The following is a 26,839-nucleotide window of genomic DNA, read 5'->3' as shown; positions in this document are numbered from 1 at the left end:
TAGCTCAGTTGATTGAGCGCTGGACTACCGAGGATCGCGGTGTCGATTTCCGACCAGGTCACATAACTTGTGTGGTGGTTTGTCATAATATCTTCTATACGGCATTCTCTCCTTGCTCTGAGGTAAGTAAAGCGGGTAGTTTTAATTTACTGGCACTGGTTAACCAGCTAAAACAGCTAAAGTGTGAGTTGACAAACTGACTGCCGTGATATGACTACAATACTATTGAACACGACAAAAAGTGACACGCCTCTGATGCATGGAGAGAATGGGCTACAACTGTACTGGTGTAGTGTGGACAACAGTTTAGTAGTTCCAGTAGAGGTGTGTGTAAGCTATAACTTATTGAGTGTATTGATTGGAAGCTTCCAATTGATATCAATGACGACTTGCATTACTTGGTAGTACTTTATCACCCGGTAATTAAACAATATTAGGAAATATTCTTTGACAAAGTATATTTTGAATGTATGAAGGTAAAAAGTATGTGCGTGCTGAAATATATTTTCAATGCATATTTAAATATTTTTGCTTTTTGTGTTTAATAATTTAGTAATCCTGTAGTTAAGCGTCGTCAGTTTTGCTTTTTTTAACCAGCTATAAATATGTTTATTATTAGGATTATGGTTAGGGTTACTGTTTATAATAGCCTTCTTCTATCAAAACTGGGCTTAATGAATGTGATCAGAGTACCGTCCCAGATTAGCCTGTGCAGTATGCAATCGCTAATCAGGGACGACACTATCCGTTTAAAATTGATTATCAGTTAGAAGAGACATCATTTAAACACATAAAAATTCCTTTAAAGCGGCTAATCTGGGACGACACTTTTGGCGCGTGCATTAAGCCCAGATTTTTCAGAACGCGATTCCTTGTTACCCTTCCTTCCCTAACCCTAACAATAACATTTACTCTAACCCTAAATTACTAAAAACCGGTTTAAAAAATAACAACGCTAAAGTACATGATTAACAATAATTTATATTTCATTTAATGTGTAGTTAAATAATTATATGCATACCACAGTTTCACAAGTTTGTGTATGAAGTTTAAAAACATGTTCATAGTTATATTATATTACAGATGCACTTCTGTAGAAGACTGTAAATCACCAGCCAGGATTGCAGTGTTAGGGAATGCATCAAGGAATGCATCAAGCTGCCCACATATCACTAGTGTGGAGCCCCCTGAATTCTCCATAAAACATCCACAGGAAGTAATAGATTCCAAACATTTGCTTTTGGAATATTGATAAACTTAAAGAGAAAAATACAACACTAAGCTTTACTATTACGGTGGCTATACTTTGCCACAACTACTATGAGAGGTTGTATTATCACACACAGACTTAAAAAACAACATCTATGACAACAACATATATAATTATGTCTCTGTTTGAGATAAGACAATCTAATGAGGGAACTTTGAGTAAGCTTTCCAAGCTTAAACAGTAACAGTGAATGAATGATGTTTTTACATTAATGGTTGTGTCATCACGTTTAAATAAACATTGATAAAGTTAAGATGTTATTAAGTACCCAAAATCGTTATAAAAATCTAACTACACATATTATAAGTAATCTAACCATAACATACCAAAATGTGTTTATAAATACGAACATTTAAATCCCATACATGCGTTATTTAAAAAAGAAAGTACACAAATTATTATCATTTCAATATTTGCAAATGACTTCTTTAATCCCTGTCATTGTACATATTAACAAATTGAATATTTATTAAACAATGTATTAATACATACAATATATACCATTGGTATATGAGCCTTTGTTTACACAAATTATTCATGTTCTAAATCGTGTGCATCTACGAACAATATAGTTATCTTGCAGTTTCCAAATAGTGTAAAGACTTAACAACAAAATAAGGCATTATAAAACAAGTATGCTGGTCCTGCTTTTTTTTAACTAGCCATTGGCTAGTTTGATTTTATTGCATCTTGTACTTGTATTGCAAAATCATTACTGTGCAAAGACCAAAATGAAGCATGTTTAAACATGTAACAATATTGAATTTGCAAAACTGATTTCAGCTCATCCTGAAATTATCACATGAATTGTCAGGATCCAATGTGACATGCAGATTCATGGCCACAGAAAATGGTCGCCAAGATGTTCTAGGGAGCGTTTTAGGGTCAATGCAGGTCAAAAATGGCTCTGTGAAATGTATATTTCCTATTTTGGATCCGCAACTATTTGCATTAGAAGGTATGGAAATAATAGGGTTGAACCGCGTGCTCTTAGGGGAATTTTGTGATTGCCAATTATCTGCCATCCGAACGTGTGTCCGTTGTTACCTTAAAATTAAATTGATAAGTCCATTTCCCTTTGCCAATGTAAACGAATTCAAAGAAGTGATACTCTATTTCATTTGTTTTAGTCATTGTGATCTACGGACTGTGTAGATCATTAGACCTTAAATATATTTTAAAGTGACAAGTCTTTCAATTATCCAAAATACGTTATATTAAGTGTTTAACAGTCTTCAGTGGTCCTCGACTAATATTGTTCAAAACTTTCCCATTTGGTAAAATCGGCCAAGCCATGTGGTCTCTCGTTTTATCATCATATACTGAAATAGCACCATGCCGTGTCACCTGAAACTTCAAGGCAAAGAGATCAAAATCTGAATGTGCACATTCTCATAAAGTTGTTATGGTCTCAGTTGAGCATTAAAAAGCCTTAATCGTGTAAAGATAACATATGAAAATATAATTGTGGCTAGTGCCATGCAATCAACTTGAAAAGTTATTGCCAAATGTGAGTTTCTAATATTGATATTTGTGTAATGATGTATATACCTTATTGAATTTAAAAACGTTGATATTTTATCCATATTTCTGAATACACAATATGCAAATATTGAATATTAAGAACCGGTCGAATTTAATAATAGGTGACAGTAGCATTACTGTACAACTGCTCACAAATGTATCCAGTCTACCCGTCATGGAAGGAAACTTTATTGTCTACAGTTGCAATAATTTCAAAAGGTAAACAATTAATCTAGTATTTTGGCTAAATAACGTTCATATTCATTAAATATAAGATGCAATTTTGGAAATGTATATAATTTCATATATATATATATAGAGAGAGAGAGAGAGAGAGAGAGAGAAGGAGAGAGAGAGAGAGAGAGAGAGAGAGAGAGAGAGAGAGAGAGAGAGAGAAAGAGAGAGGGAGAGTAGAGAGAGAGAGAGAGAGAGAGAGAGAGAGAGAGAGAGAGAGAGAGAGGGAGAGAGAGACGGAGAGATAGAGAGAGAGAGAGACAGAGAGAGAGAGAGAGTATCTAGATAATGTGATAAACAAGAAAGCTGGCAAGTTGAACCTTGTTGGGCAAGATAATGTCAAAAGTGCGTAAAGAAAACGCATCTCCTCACAATTCTTCATCTAAACTAAAACTAAATCGGGAGCATTACTCATCCATAAACACTGTCGTTTTATATTGATGTATTGTTTTGATGTATCATCTGTCGTTTCTATTGTATTTTTCTTTTTTTTTTATCTTGAAGCTGCATGAAATGCACACATAAATGTGGGTGGTGCACTCTACAAGGAAGGTGTGTTCAAATTCATGACCAGTGCATTCTGTCGGAACCAGTGGTAGGTTATGGGCTTAGGCTTCAGTCATATAATACAGTGTCCTGTAAATAATAAAAATAAAAATGGCATTGTATTGTCTTCGATGGTATCAATACGCAAATATACGTAGTCTTAACTGTTTTAGGTCTTAACTGTAGTATTGCAAACATCGTGTTCGTTTATTTAAATAATTGTATTAACTATTGTAATTTGCAAACACTAATTCCTAGTTTTAAAAATTTAAAGAACAAGGCTAGCTTGATAGCAGTAGTTGATGGCACATATTTAGTCCTGATCACTGGGTCGTTATTTTCAATAATATTATTCTGCAAAAACACGCATAACACATTTGCTAATTTCACAGGGAGAATACAGACCTGATAATAAAACACACTTGAACGATATGCCATACCCATCAAACTGTTTTAACAAAATGAAGTTTGTCCCATTTGCTTATTTTTGTCTCAATACTGAACAATGCAATTTTGTATTTAATGTAATAAACAATATTGTAAAAATATGTAAATAAGCAAAGCAATAAAATCATATTCTAACAGTACAATTCTTTGTTTTTATAATGTGCAGGAAACCACGTGTCCGCGGGTTAGCAACTACAGTGTGGTGAATGACAATGTGACAGATAGCAGCACATTAACCTTGTACCTGTCTGAGCAAAAACTGTATCAAGTGAGAGTTACAGGGGAAAACTTCGTTCAGGTATTTAACCACAGTCATTTGTGTTATTGTGGTTATTTGAAGATATGAAGTATTATCAATGACTCTACAAATTCTCTTTATTCTATCTTTAATTTCGGTATCGTGGCAGATTTCTAAGTTTTTTTTAATGATTTTGAAATAATAATACGCTCGCAAATTTGTTGAGGATATATTAGTCACTCTGTGGGTCTTACGGTCTTTTGGATTATCTGTAAAAATGCTTTACTTTATTGGTTGGTCTATTTTTTAATATTTCTCAAGCTATTATGTTGAATCTTCAAGCTTTCATGAGCATTCACAGTCAACAATCGAGACATTTGTTTCAACCCCCTATAATCCAGACATTCATGATCAATTTGCCCTTACACTTGACTTTCACAAAGGTGCAGGGGTATTAGTAACGTTTGTGACCAGCTATATTTTGGTTTTTGTTTTGCTTTAACAGCGGCCCATGTTGTTAAATTCGTCAAGCAGGCACATTTGCTAGGATTACAAACGTGACATTATTGTTATTATGATATTGATGAAGGATGATTATTCCTTGTTTAACAAACATTTTGACACATTGCTCAGAACATGTCTGACCAATGGTTCTTAAGATTTGTTTAGGTAAGACACAGTATTGAAATCAGTGCATATCAAAAAAAATTGTGTAAACCAAGTGACCCACATACGATCAATGTGACACCCGTGCTGAATCTCATGCACTAAAATCGGCATATGCTTGTTCTCAATTACTACAAAAAGTAATGTAAGCACACTGTGTGTTTTAAATGTTTTTTTTTGTTCTTTTATCTAGCCCAGGAATGGTGCAGACTACAGCTGCAGCGTGTTAACCCCTGCTGATCCGGATACTGTTCAATTGTTTCCAGCCACTTTTATAAGTTCATCTCACATCAGTTGTACCATCAACCAGGTAGTGTGTGTAATTAATTGATTCAAACATTAAGTAACTTAATTATTGTATTAACATTAACTGTAATGGTTTAGCTCAGTTCATTTTAGTGATCTTTCATTGTTATATTAACTAGTCTGAAAGACTGTGGGAAAAATTGTAATTAATAAGATAAATGCAATAGAAAGCTAAAAAAGACCGGCAATTAGCCAATTATTGATTTTTCAAATGCATGTTTTATCACAACAAATACTGTTAAGTCTATGAGAACTGAATAAAACCATTGCTGTTAAAAAATACACTTGGTGTTCTCGATAGGTGTTTTTTTTTAAACCGTCTCATACTTTAAATGCTCAAAGTTACTTTAACTTATTATAATTCTCTGTTTGAACACTAATCGCCCTTTAATCAGACCAAATATTTGTACTGAATGAGACAAATAAAATGTGAATCACATCTTTCAAATTATGATTGATTTCAGACCACTTTTCGCCCAGAATTTCACAACCAATCAAATCGCCTCAGTGTCACATTGAATTCTGTAAAGCTCGACGGCCTGTCAATTGAAGGTATGTATTCACAATCAGAAATTGTGTATATTTAATACCGCAATATGTGGATCGGTTCAGCGTGCACTGATAATGATCTGATCTATTCAGTTTTATTAAATCTAAAAAATTACAAGACCTGACATTACTTCATTCACGGTTTACGTACTTTCATGAAATCTGAAAATTTGATTTCACTTTATTATTTGGATGATAAAAAAACTTGGTAGAATACATGTGTGATTTGTACCCCAGTGGTATTTTACCGGTGCGAAGAGCTTACTGGTTCCAACTGCAAGCAGTGTGAGAGTTTACGTGTTTACCAGCCGTACTTCCAGTGTCGGTGGTGTCAGGGCCATTGCCGTCATGTTGGCGTCGTCGGTCAGTGTGAGAGACCAGCTCAGTGTCCAGAACCTACAATAAACAAGGTAAAGTCTATGTAAAACTGTGATAAAAATTTAAATATTAATGCGCAGGATTTTACCTTGTATTATGTTTGTATTATGACAAACAAACGCGGAATTTTATTATTCAGAAACAATCAATCATTCAGTCCTATATAAGTTTATTAATGGTTGCACATCTGTATCCATCAGGTGTACCCCTTGTCTTCCCATTTGAACGCCAGTTTGTGTTTGGAAATCGAAGGTGTCAATCTGCCAACCACGTACGAAGAAGCTAACAATAGTCTCACAGTGGGCAACCAAAGTTGTCACTTCTACAAGAACTCTTCGTACTGCAATTCCTCCTATGTAGGAAACCGGTATTTGGAACTCTTGGTCATGACATTTAAACAGACTTGCTTTTGAAGAAAAGAAGTGCTGTGTTTGTGTTCATCTAAGAATGACAGAAAAATGTGTAATCTTTATTTGACCCTAACCGTCACTCTCTGTTTGTAAGTTTTATTAAAATGTGTAGTGAAACTAACCAAACTTGGAATCAATGCTCTGTATACGTTCCTCTGACAAAATGCTATTGGTTTACGTAAAAACAATAATAATACATGTATTCCTGTTTGAAACCAATTTATTGTGCTTTTAAATAAGTTTCCGTTTCCCAAAGGACTGCCAATAATGTTGATTAAATAAACGATCAATAGGCAGGTATGTTTTGGGCCAGAACATCACTTTTTTTTCCAGCAGTAAAATGGATTTGCAAATATATGTTCACAGCGGATGACACCAGCATTGTGAGATAAACTGCTGCAACCACAAAGTTCGCCTAAGGTCAACGGTTAATATAGAATTTTTAGGTCAAATCAAGCGCATATTTTTAGCATTCAGAAATTTTTACATATCTTGTGAAGAAAACAACTCATGGATGTATACACAAACAAGTACCCTTAATCCATAATTCATCTCTAAGGAGACATTTGAGATAAAATGTAAGATGTGAAGTAAAGCCCTGAAACTGTGTCTGCAGCGCAACTTTTGTGAGTGTTCTTAACTTTGTATATCCGTGGCATGTATTCGGTGACAGAGCGTCATACACAAAGATTCAGGTCCACACTTTAAGATGAACTGTAAAATATAGGAAATGGAAACCTATCGTCAGGACGGTAAATGTGTTTAGCATGGGCCAATTTGCCGTACTGACAGCCATTGTAAGAAGTCAACACTCAAAGCATCATATTAAGATTTTATTAAGATTACAACATGGTCGGGAGCAAACCTTTGTCAGTCAATGATTTTCAAACAACATGCAAGAAGTTACAAGGATATAGAGACTGGATGTCCTGCTTAAGAACTTGGTTCCTAGGAACTAGGAACAAGGACTGTATATCACAAATCACAGTCTATGGTCAAATAAACAAAAAGTGATATTTCCAATATCAAGCAATCTTATGAGAATTGAACATTTATTCATTTGCCTGTATTATTCGTGTCAACGTGTGTCATCTTTCTTCCTTCTTTGCATGCAAGTCACAATTGAAGAGGCATGCATAGGCACATGTTTTTTTTTCCATTTCCTCTTAATTATCGTGAGATTTAGTTCGTATGATGAAACCCCATCACAGAAACTTTATCAAGTAAGAAATATAAATGTTAATGTTACATTATACAAGTCAATCATGCTATTTTTTATTGAGATTCAATATTCGGAATAAAATTGCCTGATCCAAATTGAGTATGATGTGCAAAATATAAGCATGTCTATATTTACGAATACATTTCAGGATATCTTGCAGAATTGTCTTCATGGCTTTAAAAGAAGAAACTGCAAATATTTCTCTGCACCTCCCTGGTCATCGCCGAGTGACATTCATTGAGCCATTCACATTACGGGTAAGAGTTGCTGTCCATCTGCCTAGATATAGTAAAGCGACATTCAGTGAGTCATTCACATTCCGTGTAAGTGTTGTTGCAAATAATTGTGCTTCCTGGCCATTATTAAAGTAACATTCAGGTGGCCATTCATATTCCGGGTAAGTGTCGCTGCACATATTTTTTCTGCCCTTGCCATAGTATATATTATAATTTATCCAAACCTATTAATCGCTTTATGACCAGTGATATTTTTATCGCAGGATAAATAAAATATGCGTTGTATTTACAAAAAAACGTATATACTTTAGTGTTGTGTTTTAGCTCACTTGAGAACAAATACTGTGCTCATGGTGAACTTGTGTTATCGCCTTTTGGTCGTCGTGCGTCATACGGCGTTGACATTTTCCTTGTTAACAATCAAGAGGCCACACTTATTGTCCGATCTTTATACGAATTTAGTCAGAAGATTTTTGATATTGATAACTTGGACGCGTTTGAATATGGTTCTGGTTGAATGAAAAACATGACCACCAGGGAGCGGGGCATTTTTCCTTATATGGCTTTAATAATACCGTGTTATCACTACAGAGGCCACATTTATTGTCTTATTATCATGAAACTTGGTCAGAACATTTGTCCCGATAATTTCTTTGACGTGTATAAAAATGGTTCCAATTGCTTGAAAAAAATCTTCATTAAACTTTGTCAGAAGATTTGTCCCAATGATATCTTGGACGAGTTTGAACATTGTTGCGGTTGGTAAAAAAATATTGCCAATAAGGGACGGGGCATTTTTGCCTTATATGGATATGGTAAAATTTGTTAACACTTTAAAAATAACATTTATTGTCAAATCTTTAAACGTTTCTGCTTAAGATATCTTGTATGAGTTCAAAATAGTTCTAAAGTCCACAATTAATGTCCGCTCATCATGAAACTTGTTCAGAACATTTGTCCCAGTGATATTTCGGACGAGTTCGAAAATGGTTCCAGTTGCTTTAAAACATGGCCGCCAAGGAGAAGAGGGGGGGGGGGCATTTTCCGTAAATGGAACGTATGGCTATAGTAAATCCTTGTGTTTGTTAACACTATAGATGTCACATGTATTGTCCGATCTTCATTGAACTTGGTCAGAAGATTTGTCCTAATTATTTATCGGACGAGTTCGAAAAAGGTTCCGGTTAGTTGAAAAACATGGCCGCTAGGGAGCGGATAATTTTTCCTTATATGGCTAGAGTAAAACCTTTTAAGCACTCTTAAACTTACATTTCTAGTTCACTTTTCATGAAATTTGGTAAAATATTCGTCATAATTATATCTTGGGCGTCACAGAACAGGTCAGTTCCTTTGTATCTCAGGTGAGCTACTTTGGGCCTTTCAGGCCCTCATGTTTAATTGTTACTTGAACACTGTATCTGAACTTGTATAGCATCATTTTTTTAAATGTGTCATTTTAGCTTCCTGAGATCTATGGCGTCCAGCCTAAGTTTGGACCCATTTCAGGAGGGACGAACATCACGATAGAAGGGAAACATCTTCTCACGGGACGCGATCAGCACATCCGTCTTGGGGGAAATGAATGCACTCGCATCAACAAATACAAGTGGGTATACTTTTATTTATAACAACAAGAAATTCCAAATTTTGCATAAAATATATTTGCAATATAACACATTATCAAATATTTAAAAAGAGCAAATAAGGGACGTTTTAGCTCACCTGTGTACAATGATGTGCAGGTTATCTTTTGGCATATTCTTTTTTTCCGCCGCGTTTTTTATTCAACAGTCATCTCCTAAACAGGAAAAAAAAAAACAACATAAAAACACCTCTTGGATGACCATCTTTCAAAGTTGTCAATTTGGTCAACTGCATATTTAGATCAAAAGATCTAAAATAAGATTTTAAAATTGAAAAAAACAGTGTACCAATGTTTACGGCTTGCCTACTAAGATTTGTTCAAATCATGTACTTTGGTAAATTGAGGGTAACGTTTTTTCCAGTGATGTAAACAAAATAAAAGACCTTCTCTAAATCTTCAATCCTCGGAGTTGTGTAACATTTTTAATGGTCTTCCGCCAGTTTAGTTCAGATATTGCCCCTGGTGTCAAAATTGTCACGACAAGGGTGACAAAATTAATAAAAACTGCTAAAGAAAAAAATACATTAAATTATTTAAAAATCTTCCCTTTAACCCGATATATCAGTGCTAAATATTTGGCGTGTCACATTATACAGCCGTACTCTACCGTTTTTGTTTAAATCATAACACAGGGTCAACACTCGCCATGCCCCCTGGGGTGACATGATTTACATAGACGGATATAGTAAATATTGTTTCGAATATATCTCTTTATCTGAAACCAAAGGTGTCAGTGATTTAATATTTGATGCGTAACATCGTATTACGCTTCTTTACAGTTTGTTCAAATCATGAACGCAGTGTCACACTTTGGCTGTATTCCTTATGTGTATAAAGTGAAAACTCTAACAGTCGTCTTCTCTGAAACCATAGAGCCAATATGTTTTGTATTCGGTATGTAAAGTTGTGCGGCGTACCACTACTAAGTTTGTTCTAATCATGTCTCTGCGGTCAAAACTGGTCACAAACCCGGGTCACGAGATTCATATAGAATCATATAGCAAAACAACACATATGATTGTCATAAACAATATTGCCTACACCTTTGATATTATGTACGTGATATCAGGTTGTACTCCTCGAAGATATTTTAAAATCATGCTCGTGGGGTCACAATGCCCATGTGGTCACATTATTTAAAATAACTCATAAAATCTTAGCTGATAGTTAAAGAGATGTAATATTTGCCATGGTCCATCAAATAATGTATTTCTACTTAGTTTGTTGAAATCAGTCGCCTGAGGTAAAAATTATATCTGTATGTGTGTGGGGGGATGACATGTTTTAATTATATAATGCAGCAGTATAGCTTCAAATAAACGTTAACGAAATCGCAAAGAACACACTTTTGATATTTTGTTTGTGGCAACCGATTGTTGCTTTACACTTACACAGATTGTTCAAGTAATGCCATTTAATTAGGAAATGACCACGCGAACTAACAATGTGAGCGATAAATGGCCATATTGGCCCTCTTGGCAACTTGTGCAGAGTGTTTTTATCATTTGAAAACTGTTTTAAATAATTTTACTGTAGTTATGCATTACTTTTATTTGTTTATGATTGCAACCATAATATCACTTGTGGAACGTCATATTCTTATGTTATAAACAAGTTAATCTACTTTCAGTGACACACATTTCTTCTGCCGCACACCGGCTATATCAGCCGTTGGGATTGTCACAGTGGAGTTAATAGTTGACATGCAGTCAGTGAAGAACATGTATGTCAATTTTTCCTATTACAGTGATCCAGTGATCTCTAGAATACATCCAATGAAAAGCTTCATCAGGTAAACTAAAATATATCTCATTATAAGAAAATATATATATATATATGAATTCAGTTAGACAATGAAACTGAAACATACCTTGATCGTAGATAAAGATTGCGAGAGTTGTATGTACTTAAACAAATAAATTACATAAAACAATTTGTAAATCATATACAAAGTAATGTCATACAATATAATGGTTTTAGATCTTATGCATGTCAATGTAGTTTTTATCAAAAACTATTAATTTGTTCCAGTGGAGGTCGACAACTGACAGTGACTGGCACAAACCTTCTGGCGGTCATGCAACCAATGATCGTTGGTTACTGGAACAACGGCACAAACGAATATACTGTGGGAATATCTGTGAGTTGTTTTTGACAAATCTCATCGCACATGTGTTAATTCTGGGACATGTAATACCAACTCTGAGAAGATTAAGAATGGAAGTTACAGTAATTTATTTTAGTAATGCTGAAGTATTTAGTGATTGTTTAGCAATAACGGGTAGTAGTTTTGAATGTGATTGCATATATATAATTCAAATGGTTGTAACTGTCCTTATGTAGCATTGCATAAAAATCAACAACGATCCTGAAATCGCAAATTAAATTCAAATCGTACTATGGGAAGGCATGTGATAATTCGAAACTAACAAGGGAGTAAATGTCGGTTAGTGGCACATTGATGTCAAAGGGGAACAACTATATTTTGATTAAACTATCTTGCCTTTGTCCTAACATTGCATGAGTTCAACTTAACCTTTCGCGGCATATTTGAATCAAAGGAGAATAACTAGTCGTGACTAAAAGTTGTCTTCCTTTTTTGCCTAGAAATGCACGAGACCAAATTTCGTCAACATTTCATTGGACGGCACACTGGTCTGTCCAAGCCCGCCACTAAATCAGAGTGTGTACCAGTTAAAAAGTAGGACAAGACGCAGTTTGAAACCAGATAACGAAATCAGGTTGGTCCAAATAATACTTTTATTAATATACACTTATCCATGAGAACACGTAAAGATTATCTAAATAATGCTGTAAATTTAAGATCCATTGGAACTAATTCATTTTAAGTTTCTGGCTTGGTTGTTTTTCTTTTTACTGCATGAAGTAACTCAAGTCATTATATGTACTTTTATAGCCTGGGGTTTATCATGGATGGTGTGGGATCATTACTTACCCTTCACCCTTCGATCGGTCGAATTCTGTACTACCCGGACCCCACTTTCTATCCATTCGGGGTGCGGACACCAAACGATACTCTGGAAATAAAAGTAGGTAGTGAAGTTATAAATTTCATTTTGCTATATGTTTTCCTATATGAACTTTATTAAGCTGTTTGTCATGTGATCAGAAATGTATGTTGTGAAAATGTATATGTTTATTTACAGGGGAATATTTGATATTTTGCTGTACATTCTACGTACAAATCAATGAATTTATCATTAATATCTCATATCCGGCAAAGCTGTCAAGCATAATTCCTGTGATCTGACATTAAATGATTTTGGTAGCAAAAACCAACCACTAAAGCACTTTATAATAAATATATAATAAATCATTAAAAGGGAGACAACTTGATGTATGCTGCTACCAAGGAGGATGTTGAGGTCATTATAGGTTGCGTTCCTTGCAATGTGACGGACATGGACCACTTCCATATCAGATGCAACCTACCCCGCCTGAGGCCACTTTGTTGGAAACAAGAGAACTCTACCATTCAGGTTTTGGTAAGGATCGTCTGTTGCGAATAGCATTGCTTGATCATCAAAATTTTACCTTGCAAAAAACTCAAACCTTTTTTTTATTAATCCTGGTCAAAACATACACACACCGAAACAGAAAGATACCTTGATTATTCAAATTTCAACCCAATACTGGAAAAGAGAATGGGCAAAAGATAAAATTGTTTTATGAAAATGTAACCAATTATATATATATATATATATATATATATATATATATATATATATATATATATATATATATATATATATATATATATATATATATATATATATATATATATAATTTTTGTTAAGTTTGACTTCACAAGATAGTTTCAAACTAATCATAGGTAAATAACCAAGCGCATTCCATCTCCTGTTTATTTGAAAGGTCATACATACATTTGTAGGTGAAGATCGGATTCCTTGAGCGGGTTGTTGGACACATAGAGTATTCTGTAATGAAACCCCTCCAGACACACGAACACAGCAACGATACGACCGTCTACATAGGTGGCGCTGCAGCGGGTATTGTGCTGTTCTGCTTAGTTTGTCTTCTTCTTGGCGTCTACTATTTCCGCTTCCAACGCTTGCAGCAGAGGAGGAAACAGGATAGGCAGAGTTATGAGTACAAGATGGACAAAATGGAGGGAAAATTTAGGAATCAGTGCCGAGAAGGTATACAAGTTATTTATGTGTTTGTATTTGAGAAAGCTTTGCAAAGTGAAAACAGGTCATCATATTGTGCCCTCTGCTGAATATAGAAGTTAATATGTAATACAAGGATAAGTGAAATGTTTTTAAATATACTTATAGTTTGTTTTATCTCTCCTGAGAAAAACGTTCTCATGGTGAATGTTAATTGACTTTTTCCATCGTGCGTCGACCACATTTATCTTAATACTCAAGTGTGTTTTTTGTTTCTTGTGGGGCACTTGATGACTGTTTCAGAGCCAAGGGAAGATTTAGAAAGTTCTTGTTTATAATGTTACTGTAGTTTGGGGAGATGGCAGTTTGGCTTTCATAGTCTATATCGTGGAGGTTTACGTCTCCTTCGAGCGAAATGGTAGTGTAGAGTCCGAGTGTACAGGCTGTTCAGATAATCTCTATTTTTTTACATGTTTTTCATAAACTGCACTACTTTGAGGCCTGTATATGGCGGCTACGTTGAGTGTCTGGTTCCCGCTGCATTATAGAATAGCTGCTGGGATATCCGTGTTATCCGTAGCAGCTATGAGGTCCCTGTTTCGGTCTCGCCTCGACACGATTTCTCAAAGAGGCCATTATGGACCAAAGTCCCACTTCCTATAATTATAGGCTTGAGTTCTGATAACAATAGCCCACATGGTTGGCTTTTGGTCGTTATGCTTTTGAAGTTGACTACCATAAAACCAAATGTGGATTGCTGGGCGTTGTGTTTGTTTACAATGTAATTTTGTTATTTCGGGGACCGAATTGATGTGTCGAGGGATGACATGCTACTGTAAGGTTGTATAGGGAGAGCAATTGATTCAGAGTAAGAATAACTGAGTATGCTGTATAACTTAATCGTTGCAATGGATGTCCCTAGTAGTGAGCTTGCAATTGTTGTCTCAAAGAGTAAATGGAAAATTAAGGACTCCGCAGCTAGTGCAGATCCAACTAACAATTGAATTTGCGCCTCTATAACTTTTGAGGGTCATTTTGATGCATCTTGTATGAAACAAACAATCGCAAATATCAAATGCTTATCCACGCTGGTTATTCTTGACAGTGATTCTATACACACTGCACGGGCAGCGATAGTTTAGTCCTGGATTTTAAGGGCAATCACCTGAAAGCTTTATCCGAAATTTAACTAAGTCCAAAATTTGATACCCTCGTCGGTTAGCATATTGAGACGAGTAATGCAAATATCACAATTCGCAGATGGGGTGAGATACATTGGGCAGCAGATGATCAATTTTGTAACGACGATCGAAGTTCGGGGTACTAGCATATGGCTTATAGATGTGGATTGGTAGGAAGAAAAATGGCTACTGGAAGTTTTTATATATACATGGTTAGGCATTATATAAATAAGCTATCTGCAATGTCTGTGGCGATCATGGTAAAGTATGCAAGGGATGAGATAGGTAAAGCTGTTTATGCTATCTTTGGCTCACATCTTTCCAGCAGGTAGTCCGATTCAAAAAATATTTATATATATATTTTTTTTTTATTTTCTTTCGAAAAAAAGGAATACATGTGTGTGGACCATACTAAATTGAAAAGCAACAACCTGTGGTACACAACTAGCTGTTTTTGTTCCACCAATCCACAACGTTAAGCTTTTCTAAGGCTTTTCTCACTGAGTGTATTCAACAATCACCTTGTGTTATCGCATGGCAGAGTTCGCGGCTCTGCAGACAGCCATGGACGACCTGACGTCAGACCTGGAGGGGGGCAGTGTGCTGTTCAGAGACTACAGCGAATACGCTTGTCGGACGCTGCTCACAGCTGAAAGGTCACGTTGCCTGCTTGCCCCACCCACCATCCTAGTGAGTGGGCATATAGCTTCGAGCTGTAAACCTTACATTGAACCACGTATAAAAAGATCAACATATATCAAAGCCCTGGTTTGAATCTCAATAACTAGGTTTAAGGTTGATCTAGGCCACAACATGCTTTTTCTGCAATATCTTCTCCATCATTTTAAAATATCTTTACTGCTACTTTATCATACTTTCTAATGCAATCGAAAGATACCCTCGAATCCGATTTATTGATAATAAAACCAATTATGTGCATCAACAGATATATCCAATTGGGCTTTAATTTTACAGACGGAGAAGGTTGAGAGAGAAATGGAGCAGTTACGGAACTTGTTTAGGAGCCGACAGTTCCTTCTGCTGTTTATACGGACATTGGAGAAACAGAACAGTTTCACAATACAAGACAGGTACTGCTTGATTAAACATGTGAGTCTCGCTCAAGGGCACTTTTTTTTCTAGTCTGGATTTTCGTTTAGAAGAGAACTAATTTTCTTTCTGAGAATCTGGGGACTGCATAGGCTAATCTTTGCTGACACTTATACACTAAGCCCGGTTGTTCAGAGCGCCACTCATTTTGATGAGTAAGTGTGAGATATAGCAATATGTATTAGAACTAAGTTGAAAATTATAAATGAGTGTTCATGTCAATAAAAACACGAAAACAATCAATACTTTTCTGACTACTTGACTATAGCAAACGACTCTAAAGTTGAAGACTATTCCCTTACTAGTGAGAAGACCACATTGCCCAACTAGTTAGAAAGACGCCTTGTTAAACTAGTATGAAGGACACCTTGCTCAACTGATTGGAAGGACACTATGCCCAAGTAGATGGAATTACACCTTGCCGAACCAGCGGGAAGAACACCTTGCCCAACTAGTGGGAAGGACACCTTGCCCAAGAAGTGGGAAGGACACATTGCCAAATTAGTAGGAAGGACACCTTTCCCTTCTAGTAGTATAGACACGGCGCCAAACTAGCGAGAAGGAAATATTGCCCAATTAGCGGGAAGGACACTTCCCTTACAAGAAGAAAGGACACTTTGCCAAACTTGTGGCGATGACACCTTGTCCAACTATTTGGGAAAACCACTTGCACAACTAGTGGTAAGAACACATTGCCCAAATATTGGGAAGGACATATTGACTAACTAGTGGGGATGACACCTTGCCCAATTAGTGGACCGGACTCCTTCCCCAACTAGTGGGAAGAACACCTTGCCCAACTAATGGGAAGGGCACCTCGCCCAACAAGTGGGATATACACATTTTCCAACTTGTCGCGATGACACCTTCCTCAACTAGTGGAAAGGACACCTTGGCCAACTAATGGGAAGGGCACCTCGCCCAACTAATGGGCAGAACACATTGCCCAATTGGTGGGAATGACACATTGTCCAGCTGGTGGGGAGGCCGAAGACCCATTGCCAAACCAGCGGAGAGGACACCTTGCCCAATTACTGGGATAGACACATTGCCCAACTAGTGGGAATGACACCTTGCTCAACTAGTAGTGAGGACGCCTTCCCCAACGAGTTGGAAGGTGACCTTGCCCAGGTAATGGGAAGTACTTCTAACCCAAATAAGGGAAAAGACACCTTGCCTAAAAAGTGGAAAGGACACCTTGCCTAAAAAGTTGGAAAGACACCTTGCCCAACTCGTCGGAAGGACACATTCCCTAACTTGTAGGAATGACACCTTCCCTAACCAGTTTGAAAGACAACTTGCCCAACTAGTGGGAATGACACCTTCCCGAACTAGTTGGAAGGACACCTGCCCTTAAAAGTTGGAAAGACACCTTGCAAAACTAGTACGGATGATACCTTGCCCAGTGGTAAGGACTTTAATGGCGAGGACACTTTGCCCAACTAGTGGTAAGGCCATCACTCCCAACTAGAGGGAAGAACACCTTGCTCAACTGATAGAAAGGACACCTTGCACATTTAGCGGAAAAGAAACCGTGCCCAACTAATGGGAAGGACGACATCTTTCCCAAAAAGCGGGAAGGACACTTCTCTTACTAGTGAGAAGGACACTATGCCCCACTAGTGGGGAGACGACAGCTTGAGATAATAGTGCGAATGACATATTGCCTTACTAGTGAGAAGGATACATGGCACAACTAATCAGAAGAACACCTTTTCCAACTAGTGAGAAGGACACTTTGCCTAACTAGCGGGAAGGATAACTTGCCCTTCTGCTGGGAAGGCCTTCCTTAATACATGATTTTTTAAATAAATATTTCAAACATATATTTATGCAATAAGTATAATGACTATTTGAGACACTATTTAAAAATATTTGAAATACCCATAGACCCAATTATTATATTTTAAAATAAAATGTTATAAATAGTGAAGCGCGTTTAAGGGATGGAAGCAATAACAAAATAACAGCGAGATAATTCACCCTGTTACAATATACATCAAGTTTAAACAGTTTTTAATCACATTTTATAAGTACATGTTTTGGTTTCAACAATCCTCATCAATACATTTTTAATTGAGTTTTCTTACACTTGACATTGATAATTAGAATATTAGATAAACCTTGATGGAGCTTAAACAAGATCTTTTGCAGTTGGATCCACAGTTTATCCTGTATAAGGTGAATTGTTACATATTCAATTTTAGTTAATATCAGGATTTATTTTCATCATTTTCTATTTTTGTTTTATTTCATTGCAGATCTGATGTTGCCACATTCCTAATGGTGATCAATCATGATAACATGGAATACATCACAGGGTAAGCCACATAGTGTGTCTACATTCTCTAATATAAATTAGCAACGCAATTCAAAAAAAAATATCGTATGTTATTTGCTGCCAGTGTATCTCCAGACCAGCTTTCGTAGTCGTGCAGTCTGGTCAAGAGCTACCTTGTCCGCTTTAAAGTCACGCAAGGTGTCCCGGTCTCATGAGCGGAGAGCGTAGCTCCTTACAAGTCTAGGCGAATGCGCAGGGTGATTTGAAGCTTAGCTGGCCGCATATGCCATAAGACCCATTTGTCATGAGAAAGGTGTAATGCTGAAGTTTTTTTCCATAGATTATCGTTACTCTTTTATAGTGATAACGCTAGGTTTTCGCATTAACATTCACAAATATCTAAATCTATTAAAGTAAAATCAAAATTAAATAATTTGAACGCTTTCTGCTATTAATATGCGGTGTTGTGTGTCTGTTTTATTTTCATATAAATACTGACACAATTCACTTTAACTTTCTCTAGCATGTGCATCGAGATGTGCTATGATCAAGTTAATAATGAATTAGTATTTTCTATTTGAGAAACATACATTTTGGAAAATATTGATCGAAGGTACAACACATACCAAATGCATTAGAAAAATGTATATGACATTCAACTAGTGAGATGTTCCTATTTTCTTTTTGCAGCATCCTGACAAGCTTGTTGAATGACCTGATAGACAAGAATGTCTCATCTAACTCACCAAAACTGCTGCTAAGGAGGTATGTAGACCCAAAATTCTTTTATCGTACGGGTTCTGTTAATTTATATTGCATTTTGTGTTTTTCTAGCTTTATGTGTGATACTTATTAATGCTTATAATTAAGAGTTCTTTCAGATATCGAACAAGCAAACAATTCAATGAAGAACTGACTTATCGATCTACTGGTGAATTTAATATTTATTATTATCATAAATATCTTATTATTATTATAACTCAATTAGAATACAATAATTCTATAGTTTGTCATTTAAAACGCGTTTTAGAGGTAAACAGTTTCAAAAAAGTCTTAATCATACAGATTGTTGCCGAATGAATTAAAAAAATAAGCAATTTTTTGTTAGTATTTTCAGCTGAAATAATGATATGGTTGCCACCAAGCAATCGGGAGGTCACAGATTCGAGAGTTCTTACGATCTCCCACAAACACACCAAGTTCTGGTTCCACCCACAAAACTTACTCAAATACGTTAAAAAAGATTCATGTTTTTAATTCAATCAAGCTAAAATAGATAGTTTCCACTTACCTTCATGGCTGTCTTTCCTTTTGCTTATTCACTCAGTGTGAGACAGGTCCTTTACATGCTAAATTAACAGCTGTTTAAAAGTTTGTCTTTTATCACATCAGGTCGGAGTCAATTGGTGAGAAGTTGTTGACTTATTGGCTGTCCATTGGCCTCTACCATTACTTGAAAGAACAGACCGGCTCAGAGCTATTCAACATGTATAAGGCCATCAAGATACAGGTGGAAAAGGGACCAGTCGACTACATCACGGCCTGCGCTAAGTACACACTGTCAGAGGACAGACTGTTCACTGACACGGACACTGAAGACCCTAAACAGCTGGTAATACTCCTCCTGCCAGATTCGTGAACCTGGATTTGTTAAATAGAACAACTGCCTTGCCGCAGTTTCTTTGGTTTAATATTAAACGTATCAAAATTTAATAATAAATACAATTGGATTTAGTGAAATGATGGGGATGTGTGTAAAAATTAAGATGAGCTGAAACTTCACTATTTTCTTATATTCATTAAGACTTATGTGTGCAGCTGCTTAATGTACTCAAAATTGAATACAAGGTAACACAATAGCACGCTTTACCCTGGATATCAATAGAACAATTTGCATAATTTAAACATAAACTACATCTTTAATTGTCAGCATTAAAATTATTTCTTACTCACACTTTTATAATAGATACAGACATTTCATCTTAATTGGGGATATTTCGTTGATACATACGTGTATTCATCAATTGGCATTAATATTGCTCGAGTATCCCATCTGCAGAGACTGCAGGTTAGCCACTTTGACTACCTGGAGAACAAACAGAAGCAGGTCGAAGTGACGGTTCTCGACTGCGACACGATAACCCAGGCCAAGAGCAAGATGCTGGAGATCCTCTACAAAAATGTCGGCTACTCCATGAGGCCCCCTGTACACACCACTGTGCTGGGTAACTTACGATCCTCTATAAAAAAAAACATAGAAAAAAACATGAGACATCTTATGAATACTATTGTTATGATAAATGTAGCTATTGGCAACATAGCATGATATGGGGTATTTAGTTTTTATTATTTTTCAGCAACGTACTTCTCATTTTCTATAGACAAAGTAAGTGGTATGATTGTGGATTATTCAGTATTTAGCACCAAATCATGAGCGTAACCTTATGTCTTGAAAACAAATCCGGATTGTTATTCATTTTGAATGACAAAAGCAATTCGTAGAACTTTTCATTTAAAACGTTCTGCTGATTTACACCGCATTCAAGACATTCAGACAATACGGACAGGACCCGAATACGGGAGACCCAATAACTGTAAGAGACAACTCCGACCTTGAATGCCCTCAGAATATATGCTTAACTGACTACACAAATGTTACTTGCTATTTATCCCCCGCCATAGGCGGAGGGATATTGTTTTGGCGTTGTCCGTCAATCCGTCCGTCCGTCCGGAGCCATATCTTGGAAGTGCTTTGGCGGATTTCATTGAAACTTAGTATGAGTATATAAATATGGATAACAGAATGATGCACGCCAAATGGCATTGCACACCATCCGTTAATTACGGATTTATGGCCCTTTTTATCTTGAAAAAATGCTTTTTTTGTGTGTGTCCGGAGCCATATCTTGGAAGTGCTTTGGCAGATTTCATTGAAACTTGTTATTAGTATATATATATATAAGAAGATGATGCACGCCATATGGCATTGTACACCATCTGTTAATAACGGAGTTATGGCCCTGTGTATCTTGAAAAAATCCTTTTTTTGTGTCAAATATAACACTTTTGTGTCGAGAAGCATATAGGCGGGGGATATCAATTCAACGAATTTGCTTGTTATACTCTAAAGCGGAGGCAATTCTTCTTGGACATTTTATATCAAATATATTGAGCGAGTTCACCTCTGAATGAAGCGAAGCACAAGCTGATTATGTTAAACATTGATAATTGTATTCTCGGCTGGTTAGTTTGACCGATTAAATAAAATATGACACATTTGACGTATGATATACATTGTGCGACAACGTCACATGATATTTAAAATAATACATTAATAAAATGCACTAACTTAAACTTTCAATCTAGCAAAATTTTGACTACAAAATGATGTTTGTATAAAACATTAATATTGACCTACTTTTGGGCTAAGGCTGTTTAGAAGATCATTTTTTTATCGACCCATATTGACAATTTACTTAACATCAACACTACTTACTCGAACGCTTTGATGTTTCCATTAAACTCTCATAATACTTACATAACCTGTCTTTATTTTGTAATTAAAATTGACCTGACTTTGTATTTAGACTTATTCAAATCAATCAATACTGACGGACGATGCTTTCGCGACAGCCATCAGTGTTGAAATCAGCATCATGTTCAATTAAATTTTTGTAAAATGTAAATACTGCTATTTCCAAAATAAATCATGTGTGCATAGAAATCAAGAGAATAACAAACAGAAATCGTTCCGTGAAGTGTGCCTGAATGCGTCAGATCTCCTTTCAGAGCTTTGTGAATACCATCAACCCTACGGACTCACACTCATTATGCATATTATACAACTCATCTAGAACTTCAGACAATATGTGACTTACATGACTTTTTTTTCTCTCAGAGGTTACCATGGGTAATGGATCAAAGCTTGAGCTTCATGACGAGGACCAAAGCAGCCTTAAGGAATCAGGCTTCTGGTTTCGCATCAACACCATGCGTCACTTCCATGTACCTGACGGCGCCAATGCATTCCTGTATTTCAACAGGGAAGACCTGATCAGCTCTGTACCCAGGAAATCAGGTGTGTGGAAAATAGTTGAATTGCGTCAATGTGGGAATCACTTGTAAAACTATATACTGTTTGCCCAATGTAAGCCCCATATAATTATTATTTTTCCAAGAAGCACAGATTTTAGCAGATAAAGAAAAAATAAGATCGTGTTAGAAATATAATAAGATATGTTTCTGTAATAGTTTGTTATCAGAAAACCCATGGGAATGGTATAGATGCATGTAATCAAATCCTTCGTGCTGTCCACTTGTGATTAAATTCTTCAACTCATCTATACTCCTGGATGTGGGTTATTTGACAATACAATATGATAAAAATATATTTATTATGTAAATATCTTCCGATATTGTACTTATTAACACCTAGTAAGTGTGACATATCTGGTCGATTGTCTAACGTGGACTGACTCTCTTCAGAAGTGAATATTAGAGGTAACAAACATGGCCGTATTAAATTTTGGTCAATAAAACTCCGCCTGCGTACTTGCTCATTGTTGATTGGCCGCTAAAGCGCTGATTTAATGACGTGGTTTTGATGGTTGATAAGATTACAATGCTCGAAGCAAGGAAACTGCCCTTCGATAAGATATCATTTTGAAATCTATGTCATATTCTATCTGTCTTGGTTTCCGTTATGTATGCAGTCTAAAGGAGATTGTTCACCTATATGTGACATTGTTGGTCTCAAACGCATTAACAATGAACACTAAGGTATGCCGTTTGGCGTTTTCATTCTAATATTTTGCGAAATATTTTAATCAAAATTATTTTATTTCATTTATACTATTATATTTTTCAAAATGTAACACCTATTAATAATTTTCAAACTCCGATTATTCAATTTCCATAATTATGAAAAAAGAATTATTATAATTTTTTGAAAATATAATTATTTTCTTACAATAAAATTATATTATTTTCTTCTAAATATTTCCTCCTCAAAATTATGTCTGTTAAACTATTACATTTATTTATAATTTCTTAAATTCAAATGTATGATGTAAGCAATGATGCCCCTAAAAAATCGTTACGTTACGGGTTTTATATTGTCCTGCATTGAAAATTTCAAAAGAAATGCCCCTTTTTCAAATTAGAACTTTTTAAACTTGCTACATATAACGACTTGCGTGCAAAATATTTGAGCTGCGCTCTGGCAAAGCCGGGCTTTATTTATGTGCGTAAAGTATCTTGCAATATAAGCCCGTGCAGTCGAAACAGTTTAATCAGAGACGACCATTTCCGCTTTTATGGAATTTAGAGTAGGTAATCTCTAAATTAAACTCAAGGGTAAAAGAAAACGACGTCCGTGATTGGTTAATCTGGGACAATATTTTACCCATATGCATCAATTCCGGGGTTTTCTCTTGTTTAAATATATATTTCTCATTACAGCGGAAACGCCGGAGGCATTCATTGTTGGCAGCATTAGGAAGTCAAAGCCTGTGGTTAGAACCCTCAGTGGATCAAAGTTCTGGCACATGGTGAGTGAATGAGAAGACCTAAGTGTCAGCTTTTGGTTTCCGTTCTTTATTATCGAAACCGAAGGTGATATAGTTTAATGAAAACTCATGCATATATACCATATATTCTCACTTGGTATTAAATACACCAAACAGCATTTCTAACATTGACATTAAACTCAATGAAATGGTATTTTGTCATGGAATTTGATCAAATTTTTCATCTGATAAATCAGAGATCCAGACATTCAATGGAACATCTTTTTTGCATCATTTAATGTAACAGTTGGCACTAAGTACAACCCTAGTTGCATTAATTCAACTCTAAGCTTCATAGCCCAATGGGCTGCTTCGACAGAGCCGCCATAGCAAAAAGTATCAAAGGCTCTGACAGTCCTTTTATATGGACTAACTTCAACCCTAACGTTTCTCATGAAAGAAATAAGTACAGCACATGTGTCGGTGTATTTCAACACACGTTGTACATATTGGTATTTTTTAGGATTGCTTTGTTTTTATTATTAAAGCGTTCTAAAAATGCTTATAATAGTGCTGAAATATTTGATGCATACCATAAGCTAATCAGTTACTCAACTACACGTAAAACAACTGTTTCAACTTCATAAAAAAGTTTACCGGTACTCCAATAATCAAACATACGGGCGAGTGCCCTAACCCCTTACGGGTCTTGTCTGTGATTCAAATAAATGAATACGATGTATAGCGCTCTCTGAATGTAGCCGAACTGCAAAACTAAGCCCTCTGTATATAACAAACTTTGTCATATGTTTGCCTTTGTCTTTTTAGATACATTAAACTCTGTGACCCACAGCCAATATATGTTATTCAGGGAAAGAAGAATTATGAACTCGGTAGATTTTATTATCACCGCAAGACTGCAACATGGAACTATCCAAATATTAATATTTGGATCATACAATTTCGGACGTTAATATCGACACACCTGTCCTTGCAAATATGATTGAATGAAGAGGCACCCGATTTGTATGGATATAAATACATTACTGATGCAAACATGTTTGCTTTGTTCATTTAAGTCGTATACTGTTATATAAATGTCATCGATCTCAATCTAAGCTACCCGAAAACATCAATTAAAAAAACTCCTAGCTAACCAAAGATGTAAATAAACAAAACTGCCCACTACTATGTACGAATCTTTAAGTGTCATGTCGACTTAAGAATTCGGTCAGAAAATTTAACTTTGTAATTCAGTCAAAGCCCACAATCAATCAAAAGTGTATTTGTTGTTTGAAAAAAAGGTGTTCACAGACATAATCGTATTTGGCTTCAATATGAAGATGGCTGTAACTAAAAAAGTTACTGGTCAATGTCTAGTGAAATTTCATGCAAGTATACCTTCTAATTAGACTTATCTAGACCTTACCTGAAATTGTTTATGAATTGGTGGGGTCAAGATCTATTGTTCATGAATTGGTGGGGTCAAGATCAATTGTTTATGAATTGGTGGGGTCAATGTCGATTGTTTATGAATTGGTGGTGTCAAGGTCGATTGTTTAGGAATTGGTGAGGTAAAGGTCGCGGTTGTTTAGAAATATGTGGGGTCAAGGTCAAAATTACTTTAAATCAAACTTAAACCAGATCTTGCTTGGGATTGCATAGGGTGTGGGTGGGATAATAGTCAACGTCACCGATTGTTAATATAAAAGAAAAAAATTGGTTCAATTACTTAAGAACTTATCAACAATTGCAACGAAAATTGATAGATTGATACCTTATATCATGACCTAAGCAGGCAATGCTTAAACCACCTGTTGTCCTACTTTGACCGGACAGCGATCTAATTAACAAATGTATAATGGCAAGTATAACGGATTTTACTGTATTTGCAAAGCTTAACAATGTTTCTTGTAAACGTTCCTTGTTTTTAATAACAATGCAGTACTGCTGGAGTAGCTGGAGTTTCTTTCTATTGTTAAGACATTTGTCGTTGTCATTCCTCTGTATGTTGGATATTTACGAGTATTGCTTCTGTTTCAGCATGATGTCCTGCTTTTCTGATTTGTTATTATAAGTCCCCGTTTTCAATGTCCTCTCCAGTTAATTCCAGACCAACTGTACTTTTCTTAGTGCATTCCTCACATTTATATATAAGATTGTGTTCACTTGATGACATATATATTTCTGTTGACTAAATAATCATGCAGATAAAATGCTCATTAATCTAAATAAATTATTCTACTGCATTAAACACATATCTTTATTATTTGGTCAAACATCTGTGTGGTCATGGCTCTATGGACTGTATATTTTGAATTTCGTTATTTGTTAAAACAATTCAATAACAGTTGTTTTGCTCTTTATACAATACCGTTAAATTATAATTATTCGTGGAACATTAATTTTTATTGATGTTAATTGTTGGTTGTCTTATCTACGAATTTAACGCAAACCCATCGGAAAAAACGACGAAATTTACTATTTTTTTCAAAACCTGAAATCCACAAATGTAAGTATCAGCGAAAAAGTCAGTTGTCTTTCATAAAGAAACAATACATTTTATGATGGCGAATTCAATTTTAACTTTTAGTTTTCTTCATTTCTTTAACAGGTTAGGGATTTTCAAGTTCTGAATATTTTTCCTTGATGCTCCTAATCCGTGCATGTGTTTTTCTTCACTATCCTTTCTGCTGGTATGTACACGAATGGCTGATTTGCTTTTGATTTATCCACCAATTAATCTGAATCTATAAATACATATCTATGAGATAAAATAAGTATGGGTATGATAAGAAAAATGTTTTAATGTTTCAAATGTGTTTTAAGTTGAAAAAAAACCCCTAAAATTTTGCATAAGTTTATATGTATTTACAAATATATATAATCTATCATACTTTAAGTCCAATTCTCTATGACAATGTTTTGAATTTCTCGG

At 35.6% G+C, this 26,839-nt stretch overlaps 1 protein-coding gene across 16 annotated transcripts in view; it reads left to right on the top strand.

Moving 5' to 3' along the window:
• The window catches only part of LOC127859321 (plexin-A1-like), a 154,696-nt gene that overhangs the window by 26,378 nt on the left and 101,479 nt on the right, over positions 1 to 26,839 (top strand). For 8 of the 16 annotated variants that reach the window (XR_008039312.1, XM_052396687.1, XM_052396678.1 and 5 more), the window contains exons 6-30: positions 1,084 to 1,216; positions 2,054 to 2,228; positions 2,917 to 3,013; positions 3,533 to 3,623; positions 4,188 to 4,319; positions 5,119 to 5,235; positions 5,696 to 5,783; positions 6,018 to 6,190; positions 6,359 to 6,525; positions 7,939 to 8,047; positions 9,487 to 9,632; positions 11,302 to 11,463; positions 11,703 to 11,811; positions 12,279 to 12,412; positions 12,589 to 12,721; positions 13,016 to 13,177; positions 13,585 to 13,852; positions 15,545 to 15,693; positions 15,979 to 16,094; positions 18,375 to 18,434; positions 19,085 to 19,159; positions 19,787 to 20,006; positions 20,454 to 20,619; positions 22,293 to 22,472; positions 23,855 to 23,943. Coding sequence is in view for 13 of the 16 variants with exons in the window: in XM_052396687.1 (XP_052252647.1) it covers positions 1,084 to 1,216; positions 2,054 to 2,228; positions 2,917 to 3,013; positions 3,533 to 3,623; positions 4,188 to 4,319; positions 5,119 to 5,235; positions 5,696 to 5,783; positions 6,018 to 6,190; positions 6,359 to 6,525; positions 7,939 to 8,047; positions 9,487 to 9,632; positions 11,302 to 11,463; positions 11,703 to 11,811; positions 12,279 to 12,412; positions 12,589 to 12,721; positions 13,016 to 13,177; positions 13,585 to 13,852; positions 15,545 to 15,693; positions 15,979 to 16,094; positions 18,375 to 18,434; positions 19,085 to 19,159; positions 19,787 to 20,006; positions 20,454 to 20,619; positions 22,293 to 22,472; positions 23,855 to 23,943 (3,451 nt within the window). In the remaining 3 variants the exon portion in view is untranslated. Of the gene's footprint in view, positions 1 to 1,083; positions 1,217 to 2,053; positions 2,229 to 2,916; positions 3,014 to 3,532; positions 3,624 to 4,187; positions 4,320 to 5,118; positions 5,236 to 5,695; positions 5,784 to 6,017; positions 6,191 to 6,358; positions 6,526 to 7,938; positions 8,048 to 9,486; positions 9,633 to 11,301; positions 11,464 to 11,702; positions 11,812 to 12,278; positions 12,413 to 12,588; positions 12,726 to 13,015; positions 13,178 to 13,584; positions 13,853 to 15,544; positions 15,694 to 15,978; positions 16,095 to 18,374; positions 18,435 to 19,084; positions 19,160 to 19,786; positions 20,007 to 20,453; positions 20,620 to 22,292; positions 22,473 to 23,854; positions 23,944 to 26,839 lie in introns of all 16 variants that reach the window. The other 8 variants (XR_008039333.1, XM_052396693.1, XR_008039338.1 and 5 more) reach the window with 6 other exon arrangements.

Source organism: Dreissena polymorpha, chromosome 1 (assembly GCF_020536995.1).
Source record: "Dreissena polymorpha isolate Duluth1 chromosome 1, UMN_Dpol_1.0, whole genome shotgun sequence".
Classification (NCBI taxonomy): domain Eukaryota; kingdom Metazoa; phylum Mollusca; class Bivalvia; order Myida; family Dreissenidae; genus Dreissena; species Dreissena polymorpha.
The sequence above is the reverse complement of the archived record's forward strand: the minus strand, read 5'-3'. Positions and strand labels throughout refer to the sequence as shown.